This window comes from Phacochoerus africanus, chromosome 16, assembly GCF_016906955.1.
Source record: "Phacochoerus africanus isolate WHEZ1 chromosome 16, ROS_Pafr_v1, whole genome shotgun sequence".
Lineage (NCBI taxonomy): Eukaryota > Metazoa > Chordata > Mammalia > Artiodactyla > Suidae > Phacochoerus > Phacochoerus africanus.
In genome coordinates this window covers 18,963,797-18,991,704 of record NC_062559.1, presented here as the reverse complement: position 1 = coordinate 18,991,704, position 27,908 = coordinate 18,963,797, and the positions used below count along the sequence as shown (strand labels likewise).

The 27,908-nt window shown below is 45.3% G+C and overlaps 1 protein-coding gene across 5 annotated transcripts in view; it reads left to right on the top strand.

Moving 5' to 3' along the window:
- NRF1 (nuclear respiratory factor 1) overlaps nt 1-26,603 on the top strand; it is a 133,433-nt gene extending 106,830 nt beyond the window's left edge. For 4 of the 5 annotated variants that reach the window (XM_047763899.1, XM_047763896.1, XM_047763898.1 and 1 more), the window contains one exon: nt 24,596-26,603. In XM_047763899.1, the coding sequence (XP_047619855.1) occupies nt 24,596-24,759 (164 nt within the window). In that variant the 3' untranslated portion in view covers nt 24,760-26,603. Of the gene's footprint in view, nt 1-10,481; nt 10,586-24,595 lie in introns of all 5 variants that reach the window. The other variant, XM_047763900.1, reaches the window with a different exon arrangement.
- The last annotated feature ends 1,305 nt before the right edge of the window (nt 26,604-27,908 follow it).

Genomic DNA, 27,908 nt, shown 5'->3' with positions numbered 1-27,908 from the left:
ATTCGTTATCCCTTCGAATGGTCTTGACCTGTCTGAGTGGGGAGAACAGACTGCTCTGTAGTTCCAGCTCCTCCCCAGCCTCACCTTTTCAGATAGATGAGTTTATAGTTAAGTGTAAGGACTTTCTGGGTCTCCCGCCTGAGTAGACCTGAATACAGGCATGAAATAAAAGTGGGTCACACTTAGTACTGATCCCCAGAATCTGCTTCTTTTCAGTAGCTGGGGTTGGGTAAATCTGTTGAATTGACTTCATGTTGTTGGCTGCATTTGTACTAAGAGAAAGCTATGATCTGCATCCTAAAGCCAGTGCTTCCCCATAGCAGACCATTTCCCTGTTTGCGACCTGCCAACACGTGTGAACTCAGACTTGAGAGTTGCATTTAACACTTTCTTGTGCTTATCAAATCAGACCGTTGAGCTATGCCTTATCTCAGTAATTTTAGGCAAAAGCCAGTCATGTCATCTGTCCCTTGGGAATCCAGAGGATGAATCTAATAATGGATATGATCCAAATAATTCTGATGCTCCTTCTGTCTTCTAACATTTTTACCCAGAGCGCTGTAGGATTTACTCTGGCACTTGGAACCACATCTTTCCCATTTAACCAACTGATTTGTTATCTCTGTGGACTTTTAAGAATTCTCTTTTCATACTTTTAGATTGTGTCCTATTGGCAGTGTAGCAGAGGTTTCTTCTAAAAGCAATGTGGATATTGGCTTGCTCAGGCCTGAAGCAGGGGTTTCAGTGTCTTCTGGGATAGAACTAGAGGTCCTCCTTCTGGGAGGACCATTGTGAGTGAAGCTTGATAGAGTACAGGAACCAATGAGGGACGCCGGGGCAGTGTAGGACGGTGGTTTTCAAGTTAAGGATAATGTCACCTGCATGGCAGAAGTTTAAATTCCAACTCACTAAGGCAGATCTGACAGATGTTATACCCTGAAGACTTCTTTTTTCTGGACCCTGTCTCACCCCAACAGTAAAGGGACTACTCCCTTTGCTAATGGACTCCGGGACTCAGCCGGGTTGAAGAGCTCCTTGAGGGACATTCACTTCTCCCCCAACCTTGCCACCCACTGTGAGCAGTCTTCAGAGAACCAGATCTACACATCTTTCATCTTCCTCCCTATTTCAGCAAAATAATGAAGAAAGCTAGGTGGAGGGGGAAACAAAACAAACCTTTGGAGTCCATAGTTCATCAGTAAAGGGACTGGGAATCATCTGCTTCAGCTTGTCCACCAAGCTTCGTATCAGAACCGCTAAGAAAGGATCAACACTTTCTAAAACGGCAGATACTTTTCTAATGAGGCCACAAGAAAAGGGGGCGCATCACATTTGCTGGGGGAGGGGTATTTTTCATTTGGGTTTTTTGGTCCTGATTATAAAAATCTATGATTCTGGAGTTTCCATCTTGACTCAGTGGTTTACGAGCCTGACTGGTATCCATGAGGACACAGGTTCGATCCCTGGCCTCTCTCAGTTAAGGTTAAGGATCCGGCATTGCCATAAGCTGTGGTGTAGGTGGCAGACACGGCTCGGATCTGGCGTGGCTGTGACTGTGGCTGTGGGGTAGGCTGGCAGCCGTAGTTCCAATTAGACCCCTAGCCTGGGAACCTCCATATGCCTCGGGTGCAGCCCTTAAAAAAAAAGAAAAAAAAAAAAGGCTCCCTATGCATAAATTTTTTTAACCTAATTAGGATCATGTCTCTACTATTTTATAACTTGTCTTGAAATATCCTAACCATTCTCATGAGGTTAAGAATTTCTTGGAAAGATCACTTTAATACTTGCTAATGTTTCATCATATTATCCATCATAATAACCAATCCCCTATTGTTGATAATTTATTAATAGTTATTTATGGAGTTCCCATTGTGGCACAGAAGAAACGAATCCAACTAGTAACCATGAGGTTGAGGGTTCCATCCCTGGCCTTGCTCAGTGGGTTAAAGCTCTGGCGTTATCGTGAGCTGTGGTGTGGGTCGAAGACTCAGCTCTAATCCTGCATTCCTGTGGCTCTGGCAGCTGTAGCTCCGATTTGACCCCTAGCCTGGGAACCTCCATATGCCACAGATGCGGTCCTAAAGAGCAAAAAAAAAAAAAAAAATTTAACAACAAAAATAACTGTTCATCTTGGTACAAAATCTCACCCACATCTTTGATTCTTTTCCTATCCACATAGCTCACGCTTGCTAATACTTGCAACAGTACTGTTTAGAACCTGCTTCACTAACCCCTTGCCGACACTGGATTATATTTCACTTCAGTTAACTTTCTCTTTCCTTAATTGTTTCTCTTTTGCCTTTATGTTTACATAGGCCCCAAATCAAATAAATCTCTAATAACTATATGCCAGTTCTTCTATGAATTCAATTTTTATTTTTAAATACTAAAAAATATCAGGAATATACTTTGGTATATGGCATTAGGTAGGAATTTGAATTGATTTTTTTCCCCCTGCATAATTATTCCAATACCATTTATTCTATAAAAAGGTTGAAATCTATCCTTTCTAAACTGATGGAAATGTCATCTTTATTAGGCAGAATTCTAAATAGACTGTAGGGTCTTGTGTAGGGCATTTCTGTTTCTATTTATTCATCCATTTATTCTGTTCTTTATACTGCTATATTTTATTATTGTAATATTATTTTTAGTAGTTTAGTGAAAAGCCTGTCTCTAAATTTAAAAAAATTCAAAGATCCAAAAAGTTTCTGGGGGGAGTCAGCTTTATAATAATTTTAAAATTCATCTGGAAAAATTAAGCTTTATTTTAGCCTTTAAAAAATCCTACCAAGTCTTTTAGCAGAACTGCTAAGAAGTTTTAAAACTAATGAATTTAGGAGTTCCCATGGTGGCGCAGTGGTTAACGAATCCTACTAGGAACCATGAGGTTGCGGGTTCGGTCCCTGCCCTTGCTCAGTGGGTTACGATCTGGCATTGCCGTGAGCTGTGGTGTAGTTTGCAGACGTGGTTCGGATCCCGCGTTGCTGTGGCTCTGGCGTAGGCCGGCAGCTACAGCTCCGATTAGACCCCTAGCCTGGGAACCTCCATATGCCGCAGGAGCGGCCCAAGAAATAGCAAAAAGACAAAAAACAAAAAATAAAACAAAACAAAAACTAATGAATTTAAGTTTTCCCCTCACCGGGGCAAGGGGACAGGGGAGTGAGTATTCATCATTATAGTGATGGACCAGGAGTGAGAAGCAAGTGCACTGAATACTGCTCCAGTGAACTGAGTAATGGGACACTTAATTGTTGCTGAAGGAGACAGTTGTCCCTGCTGCAGTGGTGCTCATTTTCTTAAGGCCAAACCAAATGTCTCTGTCTAGGCTAAGAAATTGTGGCCATGGAGTTCCCCTCGTGGCTCAGCGGTTAACGAATCTACTAGGAACCATGAGGTTGCGTGTTCGATCCCTGCCCTTGCTCAGTGGGTTAAGGATCCAGTGTTGCTGTGAGCTGTGGTGTAGGTGGCAGACTCGGCTTGGATCCCGCATTGCTGTGGCTCTGGTGTAGGTCAGCAGCTACAGCTCTGATTCTACCCCTAGCCTGGGAACCTCCATGTGCCGCGGGAGCGGCCCTAGAAAAAGACAAAAAAAAAAAAACAAAAACCTGTGGCCATCCATTCTGTTTATGCAGAAGTCTGTGGATGTGCAGTTCTTGCACTTTGAAATTTTAATTTCTCTTTTTTTTCCACCAACTTTGGTTTCATTTTTTATACTAAATATAATGGTCAGGAGACTCCCCACTTACAGTATACTCCAAGATAGACATTCTTTTCCACATTGATCTTACATTCTGTCTCTCAGTCTCATTGTCCCATTAATGTTATTTATTTAACAAATGTATATGTAATGCTTGCTTATGCAAGCATGCTGCTAAGTGTTTTATATGCATTAACTTATTTAAAACTCAGGAGTTCCCATTGTTACTCAGCAGGTTAAGAACCCAACTAGCCTGGAGTTCCCATCATGGCTCAGTGGTTAACTAATCCGACTAGGAACCATGAGGTTGTGGGTTCGATCCCTGGCCTTGCTCAGTGGGTTGGGGATCCAGCATTGCTGTGAGCTGTGGTGTAGGTTGCAGACACAGCTCGGATCCCGAGTTGCTGTGGCTCTGGTGTAGGCCAGTGGCTACAGCTCTGATTCGACCCCTAGCCTGGAACTTCCATATGCCACGGGAGTGGCCCAAGAAAATGGCAAAAAGACAAAAAAAAAACAAACAAAAAACCAACTAGCCTGTATGAGGACACAGGTTTGATCCCTGGCCTCGCTCAGTGGGTTAAGGATCCAGCATTGCTGTGAGCTGCAGTGTGGGTCACAGATTTGGCTTGAATCTGGCATTGCTGTAGCTGTGATATAGGCCTGCAGCTGCAGCTCTGATTTGACCCCTAGCCTGGGAATCCATATGCTGCAAATGTGGCCCTAAGAAGAAAAATAAAATTAAGTTAAAAAAAGAAAACTGAGAATAAACCTATGCAGTAAACACTGTTGTCCCCATTTAACACATGGAGAAACTGAGACACAGAAAGTTTCAGTAATTTGGCCAGGTTCACACAGAGAGTGGCAGAAGTGGGATTTGAATTCAGGCGGTTTGTTTCCAAACTACTCTGCTGTGCTGCCTCCCTTTTCTGTGAGCCGATTTCTGCCTGGACTCCACAAATATAGTGATGATCGTCTCCTAATGTTAACAAAGAAGTTTGGGAATGTCAGGCCTTTCTCCCCATCTCTTTTGAAGGCCACTTGCCTTGGTCTCGTTTAGCCTTAGTGCCCATCTACCCCAGCTGATGGCTGTCGGGATGCTCTGGTGGCTTCTGATGCCAGGTGCTCCCCTGTCCAGCAGCCCTCCCTGCATGCCCATGCACACACACACACATGCGGACATGCACATGCAGGGAGGACTGCCAGCCTGGAGAAGCCCATAGGTCTCTGTGTCTCTCTGGTTGCATAATTCACAGAACCAGTCAGCAGCCGGCTGTCAGACCTAAGTATTTTCAGTGAGCTGATCACCTTACAGTCAGTGGACATGAGGGGGATAGGTGGCTGCTGTTTAGAACGAGGAGATAATTGTTTGGAGAGAAGTGGATGATGGTCAGAAGGAAGTAAACACATCTAAAGAGTTGTTTCCTCACCTTCCAGAAGCCTCTGCCCAAGCCCTCCTGCAGCCCTTCAGTTTATACCCGAGCTCTTTCAGGCTCCCCAGCTGACTCGAGGAAAAGAGCATCCGAGGTGGTGGGGTTGGGGAGTGTGGGGAAGGGCTCAGGGGGTGTACGTTTCTGCCTGGAGCAAGTTGGCTGCCGATGTGCCTCCCCTGCTGCTCACTGCAGGCTTCCCCTTGGCTCTGCCTCCAGCCCCTGACATCGTTTCCCCAGAGTGTTCTTCACTGTTGTCCACCCAGAGACCACCCGCTGGGTGTGCTATCCTGGTTGACTCCAGGGACCAGCTACCTTCCTCGTGCCCTAAATGGAAAGAAGCGGACTGGAGGGCTGGGTCTGTTTAAAAATTAAAGCCGGTGATAAGGCATTAACATTATACTTAGAGAAAGAGCAGCTCTTCTCATTTCTCTGCAGTGCCATACGTCCCTCTTTGTTCTGGCCTGGCCCTGGCAACAGTCCTGCTGCTGAGGTTCCCCTTGAGATTCAGCAACATAAAATTTTCCTGCAGCCCAGAGACCGCACTCAGTCTCTGCACTAGAAAGCACAGCTACATTTTCTTACCCATTCCAACTAACTGCAAAATCAAACTAAATCTGTCTTCTAATTCTTTTAGAAAAAACAGTCTTCTTTTCATGTCACTGAACATGTCATCATCTTTTCCCCTCCCTGTTTTTCTTTGACATTTTTAAAAACTAAAAAATATGTGTATGTTTCCCCAGTTGAATTTAATCTCAGCTATGCCCATTGGAATACCTTTTTAAAAAATTAACCTTTTTAGCAAGGGGGATAAAAGGGTAGATGGGTGAGAACAGAACCATGAAGTTCATAAAAGGGAGCAGGACTTTTGGGTGGGGTCCTTGCATGAGCGATTGGAACACACATTCCTATCCTTGCAAGGTTTCCCAAGTGAGACAGGATGGCCGAAACCTGTCCCTGTACTGATAATAAAGAAGTAAGCCCAGCTGGAGCCAAGTGGGCACCACATATGTGTTTTAATCTTCTGTGGAAACCTACTTTTTGTGTATTAGACAAACATTAGGGCATCCTTAACCTGAGTCTCTGGACCCTGAGAAATCTGTACAAAAGTTTTGTATTTTTCTGGGATTCATAGCTTTGATCAGATGTGCAGAGAGATCAGAGAGATCTCCCATTCCCCCACCCCCCTCACCAAAACATTAAGAAAGTGTGGCTGGGGTCATTTAACTTCGTGGGTGTCTGATATGGTACTTAGAGTAGAAGGAGGGGTGAGGGAGGTGGGAGGGCCTGCAGGCCTAGATGGATACTCTAAAAGCTGCACCACTCCCAAGGTCTGTGATCTTGGGCAAGCACATAAGCTCTCTAAGCTTTGGCTGTAAGAATTAGTGTAACAGTACGTCCTTGCTCAGAAGGTAGTTGTGAGCATTACATAAAGTGATTCCTGGAAAGTGCTTAGCACAGTGCTTGACACATAGAGACATCATAAACATGAAATTATTATTAGCCGTCAGCATCAGTGTCTCCTCCAGCATTCCCCCAAATAGATTGTTAGAGCACACAGTACTGTCATAGACCCTGCTTTCCAGTCTTTAGGATGCATCCAACTGCTTACCTTATGCTCCAGAGATGAGTACTATAAAATCGAGAATAGATCAGAGCTTTTTCTGTAACCTTGAGTAAAGGAAATCGAAGGAACCTTGATTGAAGGTGACATTGTTTAATGGCTCCTGCATTTGGTTATATCACTCCCCATGGCCAGGGCTGCTGTTCTTCCAGTGCAGTGTTTGCCATAGTTAGTGTGGCCTTAGTTACTTCTGATGGCATAATGTTTTCTTCGCATCTGAGCAACTGCCTTGTATTTCAACTTCCATCATGAAAGATGACTTTTTCACTTTTTCCTCCTTACCACCACCGCCATCATCCATCATTACTTACAACATGGACTGTTCCAACTCTTCTTTAAAATGCCAAGTCTTCATTTTGATAAGCTATAAAAGCCATCTCTCATTCTCCCTTTTTCTGTGCTCCTCATTCTCTGGACACATTAGTATGTGGACCTGTTCCCAAAAGAGTCAGTGGGGATGTAAATATTAAATTAATTTAGGAATACGTCAGTGTTTCTCTTTCCAAAAGACACTGATAGGCTATTCTAGTGTGCCCTAAATCACTGTTTGCTTGAGTATTGTAATTAAAGTTTAAGTAAATAAATGTATTAAGTAAGTTTTATTTAAAGGTTCATATTCATTCACTGTAAAACGTGATAATAGCTTTAAAAGAACTGTTGTGTTCTTTGATTCTTTGATAGTATTTGTACCTTTTAATGCGAAGATGGTGCATTCAGTTCCTCTGGGACTGGAAGCAGGCAGCCCCTGAGCACCAGCGTTGTATGTGAGCTGAGAGTCCTGGGCTGCAAGCCCCCCATCCTGACAGTCCCTGGAGAGCAGCGCCTATGGAACTGTGGGTTTTCAGGCCACCCTCCTGTAAAGTAAATGGCCCTCCTTTCCACTAAGAGGGAGACCTGAAGGGCAGCTAAGATACTAGGATGGTATCAGGCAAACCAAACTGAGGCATTGCCCGTTCTGTAAGATCGATCGGTCCTACAGCTGCTTCCCCTTCAGAACCATAAGTCTTTTTTAAATGGGGGCGGAATAGGACATACTTAGAGACCTGGAAAGGTTATATCTTAGAACAGATAAGATAAGGAGAGATCTGAGCTATGGTTCAGAAAGAAGCAGGGTAAGAGCTGAGTACATGAATGGGGCCTGCAACTGGGGTGACTGGGGAGCTGCGGCAGCGGCACAGAGCAGGCTCGAACAGGATGCTGCTCAGGGAAACTCTGTGTTTGCAGACAGGGTTTTCCCTATTTAAGTCAGCTAACTTTTAAGATGAATAGTTTTCATTCTGGGAAACGTGTTGATGATGTCATACGGAAAATAACTGTTTCAGTTTTGCTCTATATTTGCCGTTTGTATGCCTTGAGCATAATTATTTAGCGCTTTCATCTTTTTCCTTTCTTTCGTCATTCTTTCCTTTTCATTTTTTACTACTAGTCTTACTACTACTACCACCGCCAGCGTGACCCCCTTGCCACTGACTAAGTGAGCACTCTGTGTTCTTCCGCCTTCCCCCAGTAAGGTGGGTAGAGCAGCGCTTAGAACCCTGTTTTGCAGAGGCAGCTAAAGCTAGAACTTGCCCGGGATCGCTCAGCTACTAAATGATGAAACTGGAAACCAAACTCAGACCTCCTTTCTCCTGCCTATATGGGCTTGCTTTTGCCCCCTTCACTCCATCTTGCCACTCCACCCAACCAAGAAGGTGTAAAACCAGCGAAAATCATCACTTTCCTGTTTTTGTGGTTAAACTGTTCTTTGGTGCGGCTCACTATTTTGCAGGCTTATTTTAAGGAATGATCATAGCTGTGTTTTGCTCACTTTAGAAGACAGCATCATGATGAATCTTAACAGAAGCAAATAAGTAAATGGCATCAAAACTCAAGATCTAAAGGTGTGTCCAATTCAGTAGCTACTAGCTATGTGTGGCTCTTTGAATTTAAATGCAACTTAATTAAAATTAAACAAAAATTCAGTTATTCACACTTAGCCACAGTTCGAGTGCTCAGTAGTCATTTGTGGCCTGAGGTACTGAGTTTTTTACATAGTTTTAACTTATTCACATTTAAGTTTAAATAGCCACGTGTAGCTAGTGGCTTCTAATGGACCAAACCCATCCAGAACATCTCCATCCTTGCAGAGAGCTCTGTTGGATAGGCACTGACCTAGAGGCCGTAGCAAACATACTGTGGTCTTCTGGCAAGTTGTGCCCCTTCTGCCCAGGGGAGGGCAACAGAAATACTTCATGAGCCTTCCTTCCCAGTGACCTTCTCAGCTCATAGACAGCAAGGCTTTGCTAAAAAAAAAACTACCACATGACTACAGTAATCCGCAGCCAGCAAACAGCTGGGCAGGAGGGTTACAAGAAGAACTGGCCTATTTTTGTGCACTGCAGAGTCCTGAGCAGGAAAACCTGAGACAGGAGGCAGTGGTGACACCTAGACCCACTTCCTAGTCCCTTTATTCATGACCTAGGCCACTTGCCCATTTCCACTTGGTGGCCTCACAAGTGCAAATTTCTCTTCTCAGCTGTAGCGATCTTGAGGTCAGGTGCTATAAGAGATTTATGGTGACCCCCCCCCCCAAAGGATTAAATATCCAGAGCTTTGTAGGTTACAGGCTGAAAGAAGCTATTACCATTGGATGAATTTGAGATTTCATGTGGCTGCTTCTGAGAGATGGAACCTGGAGATGTGTAACGGGGCTCTCGATGCAGGAACCCCAAGGGGGTTACAGTTCTCCTCCCCGTGTATGTTGCTCACTCAGCCCTTTCATAGCATAGAAGCTTGTCCACTTTTCCTGCTCCCTTCATTATGACCTCCTCAAGTCTAAAAATGCCTTCCAGAATAGCTCTCAGAGGGAAGTGGCAGTTTTTCTGACTCCCCAGTCTCCCCCACCCAGGGGGATATATTGAGAGCATGAATTTTAGGGGCAGCAGAGAATACTTAGTCCGCTTCTCTGTAGTGCCTGCAGCATCATGAGCATATAATAGCTATTAACTCCTACTACTGCTGCCTCGACTACCAGTGTTTATCAAACACTCACACTGAGAATCGTTCAGAAAGCCTCTGTAACGATAGACACATATTGTGTCCCTCAGGCATGCTGGGGCAGACAAAACTGAGATTCAGTTCTCCAAAGTTACCAGGCCTTTTCTGTCACTCACCAGACGTTGCTCCCATAGCTGGAGGAGTTTCCAGTTATTGGGGTTCTTTGGTGCCTTTGTCTCCTGCACAGATACTGACCTGTGGATACCTTCAGAAGGAGCAGGACTGCCTCTCAAAAGTGGCATTGTAATGTTTAGATTCGCATTCCTCATTGTACACCAGGACTTGCTAATCTAGGCCCTGTGGAGAAAAAGAGGTCCTTTACAATGAAAATGACCACTATGCATTGGTCTCTATTCTTAGCATTCATCTGAGCCATGGCCATGGCCTTCAGATGCTTTTAAGATGCTTCCCATGTTGAAAGCTGAATGCCTGCAGAGTTGGCTCCTCAGGGCCCCAGAGGAAGTTAGCACGCAAGCAAACCCAGGTTGGTCTGACTGTCGGGGTCTCAGCTTGGGTAAACTTGATGAGCCAGGGACGTTCTGGGCATTAGGACTCAGGTCAGGGCTTCAGGTCAGAGATTTATAAGAAGGTGCCTGCCATCAGGCAGATAGACACCACTGACCATGGTCTGTCCATCCCCAGTGTCCTCAAGGCCAAGTTACATGTTTCGTTATCTCATTCTCCTTCCCTTTAGGTCCCCAGATCTTTCTGAGTCTTTGTATTCGAAAGACAGATTCTGGTCTTAGATGATTCCAGCTCCCTGTAACCAAGACAGAATCTTGGTGCCTGTCATTGCAGGTAATATTCTGTAAAGGGATTTTTCTCTTTTTTTTTTTTGCATACTAAATCCAGAATCATAATTGGACAAGTTTAATTGGAGTCATTTCTTTTCAATATGTGGATGAAAAAGTAGTTTTAATTGAACATGTAAAAAGGGGATTAATCACTGTTCACGCAAGAACCAGAATATCATAACTGGAAAAATTCTTACAGAATAAAGTTTTTAAGGTTCTTGGGTAAGGGGGACTTTGCTTTTTTTATTTATGCTTCCATTAGGATTTTGAAGGAATGTCAGCACGCTGTTATTAACTCTAATAGCTTGCACATCGCCGCCAGTATAGTTTGGGGCCCTCTGGCTCTCAGATTACCTGTGTAAATACAGGGATTCACTTCCCAGCTCTACCATTTGCTTAATAAAGAGCAAATGTGCAGAACCCAGCAGCAGCAGCAGCCCAGCAGAGCAGTAATCTGAACAGGATAAACATGCTTCCTTTTTGTGTGATGCTCTTTCCCTATCCTCCTGCCAAGAGCAGGATATCAAATGAAAGGGAGGTTGTGGTTGGAGGCAGTAAAGTGAATGTTGAAGGGGCACCTGCTTCATTCAACAGATCTGCTTTCCTGGGGCCTCCCACTGCACATCTGCTCCTGACAAAGCCTCTTTTCTCCTCCCGTTGGTCAGACTGAGAGCAAAGGCCCAGCAAGGAGACATATTGGTTTTGCTTTGTCAGCACAATTGCCTGTGACATTATAATTATACCAAATCTTCATTATTAGAAAGGCCCCAATTTAGAGATTTTCAGAGCCTAAATGGGGTTTTCGAAAGTAGAATTGATTAGAAAAAAAAAAAATCTTTTTCGTTGTAAAGCCAGCAAATGGATCTAAGAATTGTTGAAGGGGTCTAAATATGGAAACTGAGACACTGCTCTGAGCTAGACTACAAAGACCCTGCTATCAGATTGGCTCACTACAGAGGCGTCCAGCAGTTTTCTGACTCTGCCCAGACCAGCCTCTCCCTACTGCTTGTAGCACTCTAATGTATAGCTATACTCTAGTGTTCCCAAATGGTGATAAAGCTTCTCACCTAGGGGCCTAGGAGGTAAGGCTTGTTAAAATAAGATGATGGTGTAGGGCAGCAAAGGAGAAACCTGTGACATAAGTAAGGAAAATGCCAGGAAAATATATTTTAGGTGAATGTAGAGCATCCAATTTCAGATTGAATTTCCATCTAAACAAAGGCAACTCTTATCATGGTCTCCAGTGTGTGTGTGGCTGAAACATGCTTATGATGTGGAGTCGGCTCACTGGAAGCTCTGGGAAGGTTTCAGGGCTGTGCTCTGGCTGTTTAAACTGAAATTAATTAAAATCAAATAAAATTAGAGACTCGGGTACACTAGCCACATTTTCCAAGTACTCTCTAGCCACCTTACAGCATGTGCATCTCTGCAGTGTGTTCTCATGGACAGGACTATTTTAGAAACGGGTCTGAAACTCCTAAAATGTCTTGCCTATTTAAGTGAGCCTTGGACTTTGAATTTTAGCCTGGTTGGAAGAGGGGGGAAAGGAAATTTGCCTGAATGATTTTGGAACAGCTTTTTCCAGCCATGTTACTTGACTGTGATTTGTCTTTTCACCTTTAAAATTCTTCTTCCTCCAAGAATTTCATGTCCTTTGCCCACCCCTCATGAAACAGTAGTAATGATAATGCTGCTGCTGATGCTGGTGATGAATTGTAACCCTGAGCAAGGTTAATTTGGGAAGTGTTTCCTCACAGCTGACCTGCTCTCCGGCCTTCCCTGCCTTAAGCTTTCACAGCCCTACTGTTGGGACGAGGGAATTGTTTTCTCAGGGAACAGAGCTTCTCATTGACAAGAGGGCATGTGAACACACGGGGGCCAAGAGCACATGTACGAATTGTTCATTCGTGCGCAACATGGGGTGTGGACAACACTCCTGGGGCTGGAGCTTTGAGCCAGCATCTTCCATTTTCAGCGACTCTGGGGGGAGCAGGGGCAGGGTCTGTAAGCTTGCTTCCTCCATTTGTCTAGCTCTGGTAGCTGCCACATGGTTGCTTGACTCCTGGGAGAAAACCTCGATGAGAGGCCAATGCTACCTCCAATTTAGACAGTCTGTCTTTTCTCAAGAACTTGAATCATGTGGTGTTCCTATCCTCATAGTAACCCTATAAGACAGAAATGGCCCATTGGTTTTATAAATGTAAATATAGTCAACTCTTAGCTGCCACACACAGATTATCTGCCATGCAGATTACTCATGACACAATTTAAATCCTTGGCCAGTTTCTCTAAGCAAGCCAGGGTAAGCCTGGGCCACCTCCTCCACCCCCCATCCGGCTTCTGGGTACTTAAAGAATACAAATTAGTTTTCATATTAGCTTACAGAAGACATAATTAGAAAATAAGTCCGCTTCAAGTAAAGCACATCATAAATTCCCGTGTGGAGGGGCAGAGTGGGGAAAGGCCCTGTCCTCCCTTTAGCTCAGCTGAGAACTGACTAAGATCGGCTTTCACCCGCGGGTGCACCATTAGCACTCAGTGTGCTGGCGCACTTACCAGAGGTTTTGTAACTCCCAGGCAGATGTCAGAGGTGGTCTTCCTGCAGCTGCCCCCCACCCACACACACACACACACTTTCTGGTGGCCCTTCTTTCCCAGTGCCTCAGGCCCATTGTGAGTGGCTACTGACAGAATGCCACAGAGGGTTCATCTTTGCAGAAAGACGATGACAGCGGGAGGTTACCCTTCTGGGAACTGCATCCTGCACGGGTAGTGGGATTCCTCTATTCTGCAGTCCTCATTACCTGGTCACCTAACAGTTTTAGTAACCATTGATGAATTTATGGAGATCCATTATTTCACTAAGAGTTTCAAAATAGTGATTTTTCTAGTATTATCATTCCTTCGGCCTTTATTAGCTGGAATTCTTTTGTAAGGAATTTGTCCCGTTAACAATTTGGTTATACAAATATAGTCTGCATAGGAAAGGCAGGATAAATAGTTGATCAAAATGAAGTTTATTAAGATAGATTTCTTTCTTTGTGACCATCAAACCCCATAATTATTTATTTCTACTTTCCAATCTGCTGTCTTCAGGTGTCTCACTACCTAAAACAAGTGAAATTCTGCCCTTTATGTATTCTTAGAAAGTTTTAGTGTTTGTTTTCTAAGTGGTGCTCTGCAGATTGGGTCCAATGAGGGGTTGAAAAATCATGAGAACATCTTTGAAAGCTTTTTTGCCTCAGTCTATCACTGTTCAGATAGAAGAAGCAAGGGCTGATTGTGGGCATATGCAGGTGGGGGGTAGGGGGGGTCCTTAGACTAGTCTCTCCTTTTGTGTCTATTTGAAATTTTCCATAGCAAAAAAATTGAAAATAATAACAGAAAAGTAAATAAATCACCCTTCCTAACTCTGGGTAACTCCTGACTAGCCTTCATTGCAAACTCCTAAGCAGCTCCATAATTTTCTCCTGAGGTTTCTATCATGTCAGATCTATTTGCTACACTATTGCTCATACCTTGTCCACGCCATAGGCTTTGGAGACTTTGGGAGTTCTCCCCACCCTCCTTCCCAGTGATCTCTGGAAATTTACTAGACACCTCCTCCCCTTCTCCATACATCTCTGATCAGGTGTTCTCCTGGGCATGTACATGCCCATTTACTAAAGTAAAAATGAATTCACTTTTAGCGTTTGGCTTATGGGATGCAGGCAAGAAGATTTTCTTAGTGGTCTTCAAAATCAAGGCTAGGGACACAGTGACACTGTCCTCCCCAGTCAGAGTCACGGCTATGAAAGTTATTCCAGTAAGCGATTTTCCCAAGAGAGGCTCGAGATTGTCCAGCAAGAGGGGAGAAAAACCTTGGCTGCTGAGACGTGTCTCTTACACCAAGGTACTTGTGAGACAGCTATTGGCTTCATGAGAATATTCAGTACTTGCCAGATGTAATACATATTTTAATCCATAAATCCCTCAAATGCACCCAAAAGCCACAGACTTAAAAAACACGGAAAAGGAAGATTAAATGTCCCAGAAGCAGCTAATATAACAGAAACAGAACCACTGGGAGAGAAAGGCTTTTTCTGTTTCTCCCATGACTTACTGTGATGGTGGTTACCCAGATCTCCTTTTGATTTGATAGTGACATTCTTTCCATGACCTTCCTTTTCTTGCCCCTGTCTGTCCTCATTCCCTCTGCCTTGTTTGTTATTCTCAGCCTCTTTATCTTCTGCCTACCTAGCTGCCCTCGCTTCTTTACATGATCTGCTCTCATGTTCTCCCATTTCTATACCAGGACACAGCGTGCCTGTTTTCCTTCCTATAGTTGTAGCTTTGCTTAGACAACAGTCACTGATGTAAACTTCTTTCCAGGCCTGAAGATAAGATTTTTTAAAGGATTTCCTCCTGCCTGTCATCCCTAAAAACACCTGTATATGCCCTTGATGGCTCTTTAAAAACTGCGGAAGTGGCATTCCCTGGTGGCCTAGTGGTTAAGCATCCAACGTTGTCACTTGCCATGGCATGGGTTTGATCCCTGGCCCGTGAACTTCCACATGCTGTGGACATGGCCAAAAAAAACCTGAAGTGACTTGGGTAATAAGAAGAGAAGAGTCCCGTCATGCTCAGCGGTTAGAGAACCCGACTAGCATCCATGAGGACTCGGGTTCGATTCCTGGCCTCGTTCAGTGGGTTAAGGATCCGGCATTGCCATGAGCTGTGGTGTAGATTGCAGATGCGGCTCGGATCCCGTGTTGCTATGTCTGTGGTGTAGGCCGGCGGCGGCAGCTTCAGTTCAACCCCTAGCCTGGGAACCTCCATATGCCATGTGTGTGTCCCTAAAAGGCAAAAAGATAAAACAAAAAAACAAGAAGTGACTTGGGTGATAACAATACATAGTTTCATTTCTTATTTATTCCTATCCTTTCTGGTCACAGTTTTCTGGTCCCCTCTTTAAGCCAGCATTTGCCTAATAGTTAGCTTTCATGTCCATAAAACACAGGTGGCATTACATTGTGAGTTTTTCCTTTAGGTTTTAAGAATTATTGCTCTTCTCCCAACCGTTGTCTTTATTTGATAATTTATTCGTTTAGCTATTTTTCTCTCACAACCATCAATATTTTTCTCCCAGCTAAAGATATTTTCATGACCAACTTGAAAGACCTTTGGGCTGAAAGATTCGGTTACAGCAAACAACAATTCCCAAAGGTTTCCCAGATTGTGAGGGCAAATGAAAGGCCCATTCTTTCTCAGGCTGTCTGTCCTGCTCTATCTTGTCATGGGGTGGGGTGGAAGAGGGCAGTCTGTGGTCTGGGTGACCCTGACCAGGCCCGCAGTGCTGTACTTTACTGGGTTCTAGCCTGTGTTACTAGTTTTGGGGTTTAGAAGCTTAGTGCTGACATCATATCATACTACCCCTGATCATCTGTTTAACATTCTTCGTATTGATTAGTGGCTTAGCCTAGGTTATTTATTTACTGATACAGTGAATCGGCAGCTATTTCATACATGTCATGATGCAGTTCCAGTGCCAGTTCTGACCATTTCAGAAAAGCTGCCTGCCACTCCATCTGCCCTGATTTCATGGCTTTTATCTCTAATCTTTACATCTTTGAAGGCCTTTGGCAAAATGATGTGCTTCCTGGCAGGAGCAAATCGCTGCTGAAAGGAGATGTGTGCTGTCTCTGCTTTCCTTTCTGCTTCCGGCGAGCTTTTGTCTAACATCTGTGACCCAGCCGGACTTCACCCAGACCTCTTTCAAAGTCGTCTTTGAAAGCAGCTGACATTTATTGTACACCTACTGTGTGCCAGGTTTTGTGCCAGATTTTATCTGCATTAGCACATCTAGTTCCCAACGGCCTTGTGAAATTAGTCGTTCCCATTTTACATATGAGGAAAGTGAGGCTCACAGGCTAGTAAGTAGCAGAGCTGGGATACACATGTAGGTCTTTCTGACTGAAAAGCCTTTAATGGAAATAAACAGCCTATTTTACCCTCACATAAAATGCACCTAAACTGCCGTACCGCATTCAGCTGTGCTGCCTTAAGAATGTTGTGGCGAAAATCCCACTCATTCAGGAACAGAGTACAAGGTTTTAAGGCTCTTCTGGCTGCAGAAGCCCAGGCTAATGGGACATGTGATCAGGTTCCTGAAAATCATGAAGAACATGATCATCAATTGTCACATTCAATTGTTAAGCATCTACTGTGTTCAAGTTGCCCGGTGTTCAAAGACACAGTGCTGCCAACAATCTACGCGAGCAGGTTTTTGTAGAGAAAAACAATAACCACTTGGAAACAAGTTAGCACAGATCTGGTGCCCAATGAATGGGGAGGCAAAATCCCATGAAGAAGAGGGCCCAGTGGGCTGTTAGGTCTGGGGTAACTCTACAAAAAACATGGAAATTGTTGAAAGAAAAGGATTTAGCTGGAGTTTCCTTTGTGGCTCAGTGGGTTAAGAACCCGACACAGTGTCCGTGAGGGAGTGATCCCTGGCCTCGCTCAGTAGGTTAGGGATCTGGAATTGCTGTGAGCTGTGGTGTAGGTCGCAGATGCACCCCAGATCCTGTCTGGCTGTGGCTGTGATGTCGGCTGGCAGCTGGAACTCCAGTTTTCCCCCTAGCCTGGGAACTTCCATATGCCACAAGTGTGGCCATAAAAAGAAGAAGGAAAGATAAATAAATAAAATTAAATTTAAAAAAAATTTTAAAAAGGAAAGCATAGGATTAGGTCCGCCTGGCTAATTCTAAGCAGAGGGATCTGCCTGAGTAAGCATGCGTGGTAGCTGGGAGTACTGCGGGGACAGATACGGTTGCGGTGAAGGGAAGGTGTAGAGTATTTGTGGGAAAGGCTGGTGTAATCCCTCATCTGTTGGCTATTGATTTCATTTTTCCCTTAGTAGAGAGCCACCGAAAGTGTGGGAGAATGATGGGGGGTGGGGGATGTGGAAAGATTCAGCTAATTGGGATGTATAGATTTTTTTTTATCAGATCTCAGAATACTAAAAGCTGTTGGTCTTGGGATAAATAAATGATTTCTCCTAAGTAAATAAATTCCATTTACACACACGTGTGTGTGTATGTGTGAGAGAGAGAGGGAGAGATCCATTACACAGTAGGTAAGTGATGAAAATCATTACCTCAGGAGAGGTCAGGAATAGAGCAGATCGGCTCGTGAGTGATAAATCCAGAGTGTGCAAGGCTGTGACCCTAAGCTTTAAAGTTACTCTCATTGGCGCCCCTGGTCGGCCACAGAGCCTCCCCTGGTGACAGCATCAGAGACAGACCAGTGCAGAACCACGCGACCTGTTTTGCAGAAAACAAGACTAAGTGAATGTCTGAATTTTCAAAACACGTCCCCACGTCCGTCACATCGTGTGAAAGTCTTAGACGGTCCCTCTGGCTTCTGTGTGGGAGAGAAGAGTGCAGTGGAGCCGAGGGTTGAGGCAGGGTGACCATGAGGGAAGCTAAAATCTCACTGAGGCAAGAGAGGATACGAGTTTGTCAGGTTGGCAGCAGTCGACGTGGTGGAAGGGAGAGCTGACAGGATTTGCTAATGAATTGCGCCGGGAGTCAGAAAGGGCTTGATTTGAACGTTTTGGCCTGAGCAACTGAGAGGATGTAATTGTTGAGGCAGGAAAAGAGTGGAGGAGTGCGTTTGACCCCTTGGGCTCAAGAATGATACCCAACTGATAAAAATAGGTCAGGGTCAGGTCTCATTGTCTTTTATAGGAAATGTGGTCCTGAAGCCAGCAGTTCCTCCAGGGTTTTGGTCTGACTGCTGCTTAAGAAGGAGTCCTTATGCTGGGACCTGAAGTTCCTGAGTCCCTTTTGGCCTCTTTTTCCATTGTGGCCAGTTCTGTGAACCTTACCAGGAAGCTGAGCAGAAAGGCAGCAGCGAGCCCACAGTGACCCTTCTAGGTCTCTGCTGGCCGCGATGTGGGAGGCAGGGCATTCGGGGGTGTGAGAGACTCCCAGATCAAGGGCCCAGATGCCCGGTCATCTCGAGGGAAAAGAAGTCACTCAGTCTCTCTCAGTCCACGTTTTGTTTTGTTTAAATAAACCTTTTATCTGTTTGCTTTTGAATGTAAAAGGGGGATTGGATTTACTAAACTGAAATAACTGTAAGGTTTCTTATAGCTTTGAAAGATGGGGGGTACTAGAAATTGGAGTACTAAAATCTTGAGGATTTTATAAGTATGTGCCTTTATGATAAGTCCGTGGTCTGCCAAAGGAACTTGCCTGTCATTTGTGACAGGGAAGATTAGCTGCCCTGCCTCCTGTTCCTGAGCCTCAGCAGAAATCTGTGAGAGGAAGGGCTTTGAAAAGAAATTCTTATTAGGGTTGTGCACGTTCTCTCTGAAAGACAAAAAGGAGAACTTCAAGTCCTCAAAGTAGAAGGGGCAGGGCTTCCTGTTGCCTAATCAATTGAAATGACCCAGAATACAAGCTTAGATTAACATACGCCTTCTAGATTAGGGCTAATCAGGGGCCGGCTGAGCAGATGCAGGGACAATCCTGGCCTGATTACTGGACCTCAGCATTTAATCATCTCTCCTCCAAGGGCAGCCAGCCCGACTTAGCGCACACTGTGTTTCCAAGCCTCTGGCCCCCTCCCCCTTTCCCTGACCATGGACATAAAGGCTGCTGGGTCAGAGACACTGAGACGATTTAATCTAATCCCATGTCAAAATAGCTGTGAGAGAGAGAGAGATTCTAAAATCCCCACAACAGGACAGTAATGCATTCACTTGAGGTAGAGGTAGACTGAAACTGCATGTAGAAAAGAACAGACTCGGGATTTCAAGGCATTTAAGGTTATAAAATGACCCTGTATATGGAATTCCTTCCTCCCAGAAGCTTTTTAGGTATGTCGTTGCTGTCACCAACCACTCACTCTCAAGACAACTTTGGGAGTCATTTCATCACCTAGTTGTAGGGGCCAGATTTGCTCCTTCCCTGACTGAGGTGAAGCACAGAAGATGAAGTCTTTTAAAATGGTTTTATTTGGTGGAGTTCTGGAGGTAGTCGTTTCTATATTGCTGTTTTCTGGACTGAGCTCCCGTTCTGAAACAGCCTAATCACCCCAAGGCTCACCCACTTCAACCATTCAGTCCCTAGGAGGACACGTGTGAACTCTCAGAAGGCAGGTGTCATTCACGAGCATAGAAACATTTATTGATCACCTGCTGACTGCTAGGGGACTCAAATCTGAGACTGCATCTCTCCCTTAAGGAATTAGGGATTAAGGAACGTCTCCTTGGAGATAAGACATGCAAACAGCAATAATGAATGCGACCATTGCCTGCATGAAGGCCAGTGCCAAGTACTGTGGGCCCCTGGGAGAAGAGGAGCTAAGACAGAGGAGAGCCTGGAGCTGACTATAAAAGGATGAGTAGGAGCCCATTCAAGGAACAAGCCACGCGGTCATTCCAGGCAGAAGTAACACTCTGGGCGCACCATGGAGGGTGTGTGTAGAGAACCTCAATCAAATAGCTCACCTGGCGGAGTGTGTAGCGGGGAGATTCAGGGATCACCAGGCTGAACTGAACAGCAGGGGCTGACATGAAGGGTTTAAATACCTGCAAAGAGATTTGGACTTCGTATTCCCATGGGCATTGGAAACCACTGAAGAGCTGTAAAAGAGGGCAGCAAATGTTACTTTGGGGCAAATCTCCCATGGTACTCAAGTGTTTGAATAACATTGTTGGGTGTGGACCCACATCATGGGAAACCCAGAGACATCCTAAACTGGGGTAAAAGCGATTTAACTCTGACAAGTCTTTGAGTTTCACTGCATCCCAGCCCTAACCCAGGGTGGCTGCTCGCAGTCAGCAGGAATCTCCCCACTCCGAGTAGTCACTGTATTTGTAAAGCGTGTAACTTGTTCCCCAAGCTTGGAGCTTTTGGTACTGAGTCAAGCCCCGAAGCAAGAAGAGTGAAATAAGACTGATCTTTGCTTCTGGTTTTGGTTGCTGTTTGCTAATATGTGTGTTCTTTGGAGGTGACCTGGTTTGACCACAGGGCAGTTTGGGTGACTTCATTAACTTCACCTGTTTTGACCAGAAGAGAGGGTTTGGAGATACTTTGGGGTGATGGAAGGGGCCGTATGATACTCACATACACTCAGGCTGGTGCCTGGAGTCTAGAAGCTAGGGAGTAGAACCCAGCTGCACACTCTCGAGGCCAGCAATAGAGTCCTTGGCCTGCTGCCCTTGAGGTTACGTTGAGGCCAATGTATGGCACACCTAATCCCCCATACTGTGGGGAATAGAGCATGAACCAGAGCTAGGCCTGGCCTTGAAGGAGCCCTCAGTCTAGTGGGAAGGCCTGTTTACTGCAGTCACTGAGCCAAACCAGATTATACTCTACTGTCCAGCATTTACTGAGAATCCCAGGGAGGCTGTTGTCATTATTGACTAGGGCTGGGATAGGCTTCCAAGAGAAGGGTTTTAAAAGGGAAGGAGTGGGCAGTAAGGGAATTCCAGGTGGTGAACAACTTGAGCAAAGGCCCAGAGAAAGGAATGTGACCACTGTGTTGGGCAAACTGAGAGTAGTCTAGGGCGATGCCCAGAGCACAGGGAGTGAGGGAAATGAGACTGAACAAATCATGAGAGGTCCCGAATGCCAAGCCCAACATTTGAACTTCATCGTCAGCTTTGGGAACCTTTTTAACGTCAGGAGATTTGAAAAGTTGAGGTTGGGGAATGACGTGTTGCAGAAGGGCAATTTAGGTGTTAGGAAGGAGTGGACAGAAAGAGGAATTGATTAGAGACATGTAAGAGCCATTTACAAAGATCTAGATGAAAGAAATTGAACCCAACAGCCTTCTGAAGCCAGTGTGTGGCCCCTCAGCCTGCTTCCTCCCGGCATTGTGTGTGAGTATGGACTGGCCTCCCCCTTCCTCCTTTTAGGCCCAGCATCTCAAGTGTGAGGGATGCCAACATTCCCACTAACACACACCAGGGTGAAATTGGTTTCCCCCAAATGTCAACAAAATAGAACATCAAATCGCATTTCATGTTGCATCATCAAATACTTATTCCTAAACTGGCAACACTTACCACCAGAAAACAATTAGATACGATTTAACACTGTAAAATAAGATTTTATCTTTGATTTTTCTTGCATTAGGAAATATTTGGTAAAGTATCCCTTTTTATTTATTTGTTTGTTTGTCTGTTTTGTCTTTTTAGGGCCGCACCCAGGGCATGTGTAGGTTCCCAGGCTAGGGGTCGAATCGGAGCTGTAGCTGCTAGCCTACACCACAGCCACAGCAATGCCAGATCCAAGCTGCATCTGCAACCTACACCACAGCTCATGGCAACACCAGATACTTTAACCTACTGAGCGAGGCCAGGGATCGAACCTGCATCCTCATGGATCCTAATCAGATTCATTTCCTCTGATTAAAATTAATCTTTATTTTCCTCAAACCGATACATGGTTTTAAGTGACAAAAAGACTATGAGGCCTTTTTAAAGAAATAATTTGTACCACAGGGGCAACACTTCATGCTCTTTTTTGTGATGTGTATCTTCATTTATTTAAAGTCTTATATCCTTATTTCTTGAGACATCACAGCTTTTGACAACTCAGTTTCTATGTTTATATTATTATAAACAAAATTTTATAAGCTTAAAAGTTGTTCACTGCATGGGTATGGCTAATCCTTGCTTTTTTCTTCTCCTTTTTAAGGAGTAATCACGGTTCTGCCCACTTCTGGAAGGCCCTCTGGTACTCTTCCCCATGAGCTCATGCTCTCTTCCCCTCCGTCCCCCAGACTTGCTGCCCCACTGCCGGCCTGGGCCCCTCCTCCTGCCCCAAAGCTCCCTAGAGTGGGTTCTCCTGGATCCCCCAGCCACTTCTTTCTTCAGCGTTCCCTCTCGTTTCTGTGGGGCACATCCTTCAGAGCTTCCAAAAAAAGTGGGCATGGGGCCAATTTTTTAAGCCCGTACAAGTCTGAATATGTGTTTATTCTGCCTCCATTTAACTGGCCTGGGTGTTACTTCATGAGCTGGATAGAGAGTTCTAGACTGAAACCATTTTTTGCTCAGACATTTGAAGGCATTGCCCCATCCAGCTCCCAGCTTGCTTTTGAGACGTCTCACGTGATTATGACTTCCAGTTCTTTGTATATGACTTTTTTTTCCCTTTCTCAAATCCTTTGGGATCTTTGCTTTGTCCCTGGTGTTGTGAAATTTTGCAAAACTGTATCTTCAGATCTGAATCTTTTTTTCATCTGTTCTGCTGGGCTTCTACTGGGCCTTTCAATCTGAAACTCAATTCTTTCAGTTCTAGAAATTTACTTACAATGTGTCTGATCATTTCCCACCTTCTGTGTTTTCTAATCTCTGGAATTCTCTTTCATCAACTATCGGACCTCTTGAAATCTCCTACTTTCCGTCTTTTAATCTTTTCTGTCCTCTGGAAGATTTCCTTGACTTTACCTTCTGATCTTTCTCTGGAATGTATTTCATCTCTTTGATTTAAAATTTTTTTTTCTCATACCCCTTTTTAATAAAAGCACCCATTTTTATGATACAACTCTTTTCTCTCTCTAAAGGTATTAGAGTTTGGGGGCATTTGGGGTTTTTTTGTTGTTTTTTTGTTTTTTTTTTCTTCTTCTGCTCCCCATGTTGTCTCTGCTCCCTCTGTGTTCCTTCCTGAAGAGTGAGACACTGAAACACGTTGTCAGGTGTGCAGGGCAGAGCTGGGTGATGTGTGGGCCTCAGGATGGTGAGTATTAGAACCACAGGCCAGATTTTGTATTGTCTCTGCATCCCCCTCACCTCCCCGGCCACCAGATATCACTGTAGGTCTTTTTTGGGGGCCTCTCCAGGTTACTTTCTCAATACAGTGGATGAACTTCAGATGTCCTATCCATGAAGCTCTGGGTGTTGGTATTGGTGGGACCTCCTGGTCCAGTCAGTTGAGTGTAAGCTTTCAGCTCACTCCTATTTTTGGCCTCTTCCCCTTGCTCTGCGATAGCCGAGCCTCCATGTCCTGAGCCCTCCATGGACACAGGAGTTGCAGCTTCCCCTTTTCTGATAAGTCAGAACCTCTGTACATTTGCATCTTCCAAAAATCTGGTGACATCCCTCATTTATATCTTTTTTCTCCTTCTCTGTAATTTTAATTTTAGGAGGAAAAGGAGGTCTGTATGTGCATTTATTCTGTCTTATTTAATTGGAAACCTTTTTTTAAGCTTTCCCTTAAGTCGTATAAAATTATTAAGTTTTTCTCAGGAAGGACTGCCCTTCTCTGAAATCCCTTGCTTGTGTAAAATAAGCAGACTCTGAGGAGAGGGACAGTGACCAGAAGACAGGATAGGATTGAGGGAGAAGTTTCTTCAGCTGAGAGAAACTTAAGCGTAGGCAGGGGAGGGCTGAAGAAGTCAGTGTAGCAGAATATCAAAGAAAATTACCGGTGGCTTTTCCTAAAGAAGGCAGTCAGAGGGCTGGCTTATGGGAGCTCTCATACCCGATGAGCCTTTGCTTCCTAAAGCTGGAGGCAGGCAGGCAGGCAGGCAGTTTGGGGAAGCCCTGTTTTCAGGCATGTTTCCACAATTTCTCCAAGATTTTCTTTCCTGATAGTCTCTTTTTAAAGAATTAAAATGGGGTGAGAAGAGTTCCCGTTGTGGCTCAGTGGGTTATGAACCTGACTATATCCATGAGGATGCAGGTTCGTTCCCATGAGCTGTGGTGTAGGTCAAAGACGCAGCTCGGATCTGGTGTTGCTGTGACTGTGGTGTAGGCTACTGCTCCCTAGCCTGGGAGCCTCCATGTGCCATGGATATGGCCCTAAAAAAAAGCATAAAAGGGTTGGGGGAGGGGAGATGAGAAAAGGGCTGTATTTGTATCTGGACAATGGGGATGCACCCATTTTTATGATACAAATCTGAGTTAGCTGAGGCCGCAGGCAGTGACACCCTGAAAGGCTGGAGCTGAATGGCCTGTCCAGCCAGAGTCTGGAAGGTGCACCCAATCCCCACCAACTATCTCCCCTTGTCTCCCCAGGACTGGTCCAGATCCCTGTGAGCATGTACCAGACTGTGGTAACCAGCCTCGCCCAGGGCAATGGGCCAGTGCAGGTGGCCATGGCCCCTGTGACCACCAGGATATCGGACAGCGCAGTCACCATGGACGGCCAGGCTGTGGAGGTGGTGACATTGGAACAGTGACATGCAGCCATATCATGGCATCGTTTTCTAGTCTACTTCAAAATTTTTTACAATTTTGCAGAGGTGCAATCAAATGGAATTAAGTCTCTCGACTTTGGAAGAAAAGTTTTGTTAACCTTTTTTTTAAAAAGGAAGAAAGGCAGCGGATTTTGGAATTGCATTTTTTAAAGCACCACTCTTGATTTTCTGGGATTGGTGGAGTAAGATACTACGTTATCGATTTCACTGTCCCGAAAAAGCCAAATTGTGGCAGGACTTCTTTCTGCAGAAACATGTGTGTATACTTATGTGTGTGTACGTGTGAGTGTGAATATATGTATATGTGTACATATGGATATACACATTTACATATATATATAAAGTATATATATATATGTGTGTAAATATATATATATATATATGAAACCCGCATGGAATTATCTGTATGAAATCAAGGTGAGCTGTGGAAAAATAATTCACCCAGTTTAGTGGGTGTAGGGTACGTGGCCAGACACAGCCACCCGGTTCTTGTTCATACCAGGGTCATGCGTTGAGCTACTGACAAACTCAGGCGGAGGTGACTATGCCCTTCACCAAAGCTGCCTCCCAGTGGCCACCCAGAGCTCTCCTGCTGGACTCCCCTGAGGAAGGAGGTTCCAGAACGGGGTGAGGTCCAGAAATTGTGCTTGCAAGGTCCAGGGGCCCCGCGGTCTGGCAGCTGAGACGCTCCTCGGGCTGGCCCAGGTGCTGACCTTGCCCCACCAAGTGAATGTCCTTAAAGCTCCCTGGCAGGGACGAGAGGGTTTTCCTCAGCCTCCCAGCCCTTCCCCTTCCCAGGAAACCTTCTTGATCTCATGGCTGTTCACACATGGCTTTGGTTTTAAGGTCAGTCTGAATGGGTCACGTATATGAGCTGAAGGTAACAGAAGTATTAAGGGTTTGAGGAGTGCGTGTGCGTTCGATGTGCTTGTGGGTGTGCGCGTGGTGGGGAGAGAGTGGGAGGGGGCGCGGGAGGGGTTGGAAGGGGAAAGGAAGGAGGGAGAGAAAAGTCTTCAAAGACCAGGGTACACCCATGGGAGCAGTTTCCTCCTTTCCTGTAACTTTCTGTTGTAGCGTAACAGAGGAGACCGGGAGTGGGGGCGTTGGAAGAGAAGAGGGCTGAGGGTGCCTTCTGTGCTCCTGGGTCACGCCCTGTTCCACAAGGGACCCTGCAGTTTTCCCGGGTGCATCCGGCTGGGCCCAGCCCCACGCAGCTTCCTTCTCACAGGTATTGATTGGTCTGGGTGTTCTTGTAACTAAATTCTGTGACTTCGTAGCTGCAAGCCCTGGGTCTCCAGTGGCTAAATTCACCTGACTTTTTGACAGGCCAAATCTCTGCTCCTTGAGTACAGGGACAACTCTTCCTCCCTCCTCCCGGGCCCCCCAGGTGTGATAGTGTATTTAATGTGTTTTTGTTTTTTTTTTAATGCGACATTAAAAGATTCTTCATGTCTTGCTCAGCCTTTGAGAAAAGTTTCAGATTCTTGTATTTGCTTGTTTTATATAAAACTATCCAATGTTCTTTGTATGGTTTTTTTTTTTTTTTCTGTACGTAATGGGGGGGCGGGAAGGGAAATTTACATAAAACAGTCCTAGTTCTACAATTTGTTATTTTTTTAATTATTTTTTTTATCGTCATTGTGAAGCTGTCCAGGGGCTTTAAAGTCCACGTTGCTTTGTGTTGAAATAACCTCCTAATAGTTTGAGAAATTGCCAAGAAGAAGAAGAAAAGCAAAACCCCAGTAGCAGAGCATGGATTCTGTGTCGTTCTCCATTCTGTCTTTACTGCCTCATTCAATAAATAGTTAACAATGTGGCAACAGGAAGTGGCACTGTTCATCTCTCTAGGAGCACTTGGCCTCTCAGAAACTCTCTTGGGGGTGGTTTGTTCTGCTTATAAAAGGAAAAGGTGCTTGGACTCAAGCTCAGTGCTCTTTGAACGGCTCCTTGGGGCTGTGGAGCCCTGTAAGGGGCGTGCTGCGGTTGGGTCTCCTGCCTGTCCCGCATCACCAGAGCAGCTCCATTGGACCGGTTTTATAAAATGCTGTGGTTAATGGGGGGGGGGGGGCTAGTTTAGAAAACCCCAAAGATGTTTTGAAAACCACTACTCTGGGCTTCTTTCTTTAGGGGTTAATTGCATTCCACATTAAAAATCGGGGAGAGTGGTGGTCCACCTGCGTCCTTCCCACATGAGCGCTGTTCACTATTGCACTGGATTATCTTTCTTGAAGCGGAGGCCCCGAGCCATTCATTTTTTCCTTAAGCCCTCACTCCGTGGGTTCTCACAGCTCAGTGCTTTAATGTGGCAGCTGCCAGCTCTCCATGCGTACCTCCTGCCATACCCCCAGCCTCAAGCCCCCGTGGTCTTGCACCTCTGTGCCTGTGCCTATGGCGTGCCGCAGCCGGGAGCCATGCGCTCCTTGCCACCTCCACCACCCGGTTCTTTCTTTTTGTTGTTTGATGGTTGGGTCAGTTTCCTGGTGGTAATGATGAGAATAACTGAATGTGGAAGGCCAGGGGTGTTTTCCTTGGTGACTGACAGTGGCTCATAAAGCCGGTGCCAGCTCTCCTCCCTTCTTCTTGCACAAACAACACATAGTTGCTGATTGTCGCCAGAGATGGTGGAGCAGAGAAAGAATTGATGGCAGCCAGATCAACCAAACATCATTGCCATTGGCCATGGAACGGCTGGGTTATCTAGAGTGCTTCTGTGGGGATGGACTCTCTCCAGAGGCACAGTACATTCTGTTTGCCTGGCTAGACCCAGATGCTGCCTTTTCAGCAACTATGGATTGAAACTTTCTCTGGTGGGGCTGATGGAGATCTCTGCTTCCGTTACCGCCCAAATCACCAACAGGGGCTGCTAACTCAGCTGCCTGGAGGGCCCAGTAGGTGGAATCAATGAGTGAAGTGGCAGCCATTCAGTTGTGAGAGGGGAGGGAGTGATGGAGATGGGCAGAGCGGAGCACATCTGTCTAAAGGGAGCAGCCTCTCCTGAGTGCTAGCAGATTGTCACCAAGCAGGAGGAACATGAGTCCTGGAGCCCCATCTTCAGAATTTTCCAGAGAAACTGGGGGAGTCCAGATCTGTGCATGAATCTCCTGCTTTCAACAGATCGAAAATCCTTTACA